The sequence below is a fragment of the Durio zibethinus genome, chromosome 2, assembly GCF_047325235.1.
Source record: "Durio zibethinus cultivar Kanyao isolate XHJ-2024 chromosome 2, ASM4732523v1, whole genome shotgun sequence".
Classification (NCBI taxonomy): domain Eukaryota; kingdom Viridiplantae; phylum Streptophyta; class Magnoliopsida; order Malvales; family Malvaceae; genus Durio; species Durio zibethinus.
This window is the reverse complement of record NC_143163.1, coordinates 13,573,452-13,577,520: the sequence shown is the minus strand read 5'-3', so window position 1 is coordinate 13,577,520 and position 4,069 is coordinate 13,573,452. Positions and strand designations below refer to the sequence as shown.

The 4,069-nt window shown below is 32.9% G+C and overlaps 1 protein-coding gene across 1 annotated transcript; it reads right to left on the bottom strand.

Moving 5' to 3' along the window:
* Window positions 1-2,750: 2,750 nt before the first annotated feature.
* On the bottom strand, window positions 2,751-3,808 carry LOC111308137 (fasciclin-like arabinogalactan protein 9). Its single transcript, XM_022906446.2, has one exon. It carries the CDS (start codon window positions 3,649-3,651, stop codon window positions 2,905-2,907), a length of 747 nt encoding a protein of 248 aa, XP_022762181.2. The 5' UTR covers window positions 3,652-3,808; the 3' UTR covers window positions 2,751-2,904.
* Between the last annotated feature and the right edge of the window lie 261 nt (window positions 3,809-4,069).

The following is a 4,069-nucleotide window of genomic DNA, read 5'->3' as shown; positions in this document are numbered from 1 at the left end:
TTTCCCAGTTTCGGTAGAACATTCAATCGAATTATGGGTTGTTAAAGAGAGAGGAAGAGAAAAATGGGAGAAGAAAGAGAGGGAAGAAGGGGGATCTACTGAAAAAGCTAAAATTTTAGCCTTATATACCCTACTAAAACAATGTCATTTTGAAGTTTGATAAACCCTAGGATACACGTATTTTCTAACAGGCGACCCGACCTGTGCTTCAACCTACTTTTGTGACCCACATCCCAGCTACTTTCTGCAGTTGAGCCGAGTCGAGCCATGCCCAAGCCATACCATCGAGTTGTTTTTTATTTCTAAAGCTAAGCCATTCTACAACCATAAGTCGAGCCATTTTTTGTTATTTTTTATTTACTTTTATGTGTTTAATTTTTAGTATTTTTGCATGATTAAATTTAAGAAAAAATATAATAAAAAATTTTAGGAATAAATATAATTATCCAATAATAAAATTTATAAAAATTTTAAATGATAAATTTTTATAAAATTCTTAAATGAGAAATTTTATCCAAATTTGTCTCAAATTGTAGAATAATTTAGATAAAGTTTTAATAACAATAATTAATATTTATTTTCAAACAAAAAAAAAGAAAAAATATAAAAATATAAAAATTTTGAAATTAAATACAAATTATCCAATGATGAGATACTTAGAAATTTCAAATTGTATATTCTTAAAAAATCTCTAAGTGAGAAATTTTATCTAAATTTGTCTCAAATAATAGAATAATTTAGATTAAGTTACAATAAAAGTAATTGTATTCTTTTCCAAATAAAAATTTAGGTTCAAAATATTTGATAATTATCTAAGGATGAAACTATTAAAAAGTTCAAATAGTAAATTTCTAAGAAATCTCTATGTGAGAAATTTTCTTTAAATTTATCCCAAATTGTGGAATAATTTAAATGAAATTTCAATAAAAATAATTGTCATATTATCTTCTTTCCAAAAAAAATAAAAAAATTTTTTCTAAATAGGCCTAATTGATGAAAAATTTAGAAATTCAAAAAAAAAATATTTCTAATTTGGCCTAAATTATAAAATAATTATATATTTTTTCGACAAAAAAACTCGAAAAAATAGAACCAACAAAAATCTTTCCAACGACGTAGCCTCTTCAAGAAATCAAATGAGATTCTTGAATACTCTTGAGATGAGAAAATATTTTTAAGAATTCTATCAAATTGATGGAAGAATCTTATAAATTATTTTTAATATTTTACATAAAAATTTGAAACCATTAGAACCAAGACCCTATGATGAATTTAAAATAATATGATACCATCCTTGGATAGGCATGTGGGGGTGTTATAAGATTCCTCATATGTAATCAAACTCTTAAATCTTGTTCTGGTTTGTAAACCAAACTTATTCTTTTAAAAACCCTTAATCGAGTTTATGAGCTTTTTAAATGGATAAATTTCTTAGATGGTCAATCACACCTAATTAAAAAAGATTGATAATAATTTCATTTATTAAATGTAACTATAAATTTTTAAATCTATATGTTACGACGGAAATTTCATAAGATGATGTCCTGCCTGTTACAAGAACCCTTCAACTCCATAAATTTTCAAAGAGAAAGCAAAACCCGAGATCATCACTCGAGGAACCTATGACGGTGAGATCTCTTTTAGAATCAGCTGGAGAAAATCAGATCCTGGCAGTTGCATTGCGGAAATAACTCCAGTATTAGAAGAAGATAATATCAATATTTCACGGTAATTTGGGGGGGGGGGGGGGGGGGGGGGGGAGGATTTGATTTTCTGTACATGCTACGTACATTCCACTACATTCCACGGGTTACTCAACCTGCAATGTGAACTTTTGACTTTTTAATAACGTGCAGGATTTCAATTATGTATATAGCTGCAATTTCTCCACAGCAAACAAGAAAAATATAAACTAATCTGTTTTTCCAGTCGGATATAAGTTTGAACGTCTTAACATATTTTATTTTGAATCACTAACAAACTTCGTCGGCTATACTTAAAATTTTGAAAATTTTCCTTAACATAAAAAAAAAAAAAAGTTTAATGGTTTTTAAGCTTTCAAAAAAAAAATAAAAGAAAGAAAAATACTCGCATCCCGGGAAAAAAAAAAACGAAGACCATAAAATAATTTCAATTCTTTTTTTTTCAAGAAAAAAAAATCACATTTAAATGTAGAGAAAAGTAACACAAAAGAAAAAAAAATGCTAGTGATATATATCTATTCCTTGGCCCTTTCCCTGTCGCGTTCAAAACTTAAATAAGAACGTGTGAGGGGACAATGCAATTAAGTTATAATAAATGTAATAAAGGCAGAAACAGACCATTTATTTTAATTTTGTGTTAAATAAACATATAGGTTTTACCAATGAGTTGGTATCTCAATGATATTGGAGTCGACACAAGGACTGAAGCTCCCAAATTCGAACCCCTTGTAACTCAAATGACCAAGAAAATACCCAATGTTGAATCACTAAAAGTTGACCTTGAAAACAATTAAGCTGAGATTTGGGTCGATCACTCACGTTTATGGTCATCAACTAGTTGATGAAATATTGCAAAATGAGGTGGCAACCACGTTCAGATTCTGTATTAAACGGTGCGTTTCTTTTTTATATGTTTCTCTTAAATTAATCTCGCTCCTTCTAAGCTGAATTTGATAAGTTTTTGCTTGCTGCTTTTCATTGTATTTTACATTATTTTCCATGAATATAACATTAAACGCAGATCTATACGGCAGGAGAAGAGAAATGGAGAGACTAAAGCATTTTGAGAAACTCATATTATTAACATCAAGCAGTGCAGAGGAAAATCAACAAAAATGCAAGAAATGCAAATAACGTGGATGAAAGTATATGTTCAAAGCCCAATTAGACCCTTATCCCCTTGATACCACAAATACAAACTTCATATCTGGTCATGAGATAAATATCCCATGCAAGCCAAGGCAAGCCCAACAACCAACCCCAACCCGATATTCCTTCCACTTGAGCCTGAACCAGCTGGCCCATCTGCGGTTGATGCAGTTGAGTTAGATCCTGCTGATGATTTTTTTGTTGCTGGTGAAGGTGCTGCAGCTGGAGAATTAGCTTCATAAAACTCTACAGGCAACAACACCTTGTCTACTTGATAAACTGCCAGAGGTTTCTGTTGAGTTAATGCGTTGTTAATCTGTGTCTCAACTATCCCGGTTGACACGTTAATCTGGTTGTTCTGGCCAGTAAAGTTGAGCCCGAAAACTCTACCATCTTGACCAGTAGCTTGGGTTCTGACTGGGTTGCTAACGAATTCAAGATCGTTCAAAGAGTAGTATTTTGGTAGAACGTGGTATAAAACTAGCTGTACTTTCTGTTGTTCGTCGAGACTGTTGATGGTACCAGCTTTGAGGTTGTTAAAGGCATTATCTGTGGGAGCAAAAACGGTAAAGCCTTCACTGGTGCTGTTGAGTTGATTTTGTATTTGGCTTCCAACTTGAGTATCTGCTAAAAGGCGAAGGAAGTTAGTGTATTGGCCATTTTTGTCAAGGATTCCAGTGAAGTTTAAGGGGCCAGTGGGGGCAGGGGCAGGAGCTGTCTGAGCTAAGGCTGTAGAAATGAAAAGTAGGAACAGGGCAGACAGAGAGAGGAGAATGGGAGAAACAGGGGCTGAAGCCATGATTTGTTTGTGCTGAAGAGGCTGTGAATGTGAAGGAGAGCCACTGGGGATTTTAAGGGATAGGATGTGGGGAGTAGGACTCTGCTGGAATGAGCTGGCTAGACTCTTGAACTAGACAAACCTCTCCGTTACAACAACAAAATAATGGGATTATGAAATTTTGATTGATCAAGGGTGGTTGCTTATTGCTACTATTATTTTAACAGGGCACGATGGTTCATGGTTATCCTCATTCCTTACTCTAATATTGGCAGCAAATATAAAATGTGTAGCAAATCAAAGTGGGCCAATCGACACTTAAGCTAATCAATCCTGTTGACCATACTTGTGTTAGATGGGCAAATTACAGGCTGGTTTCTCCAAAACCATACTTGGTTTTACACAAGTATAGATCAAGAATTGTGGCCAAGAAAGTTTT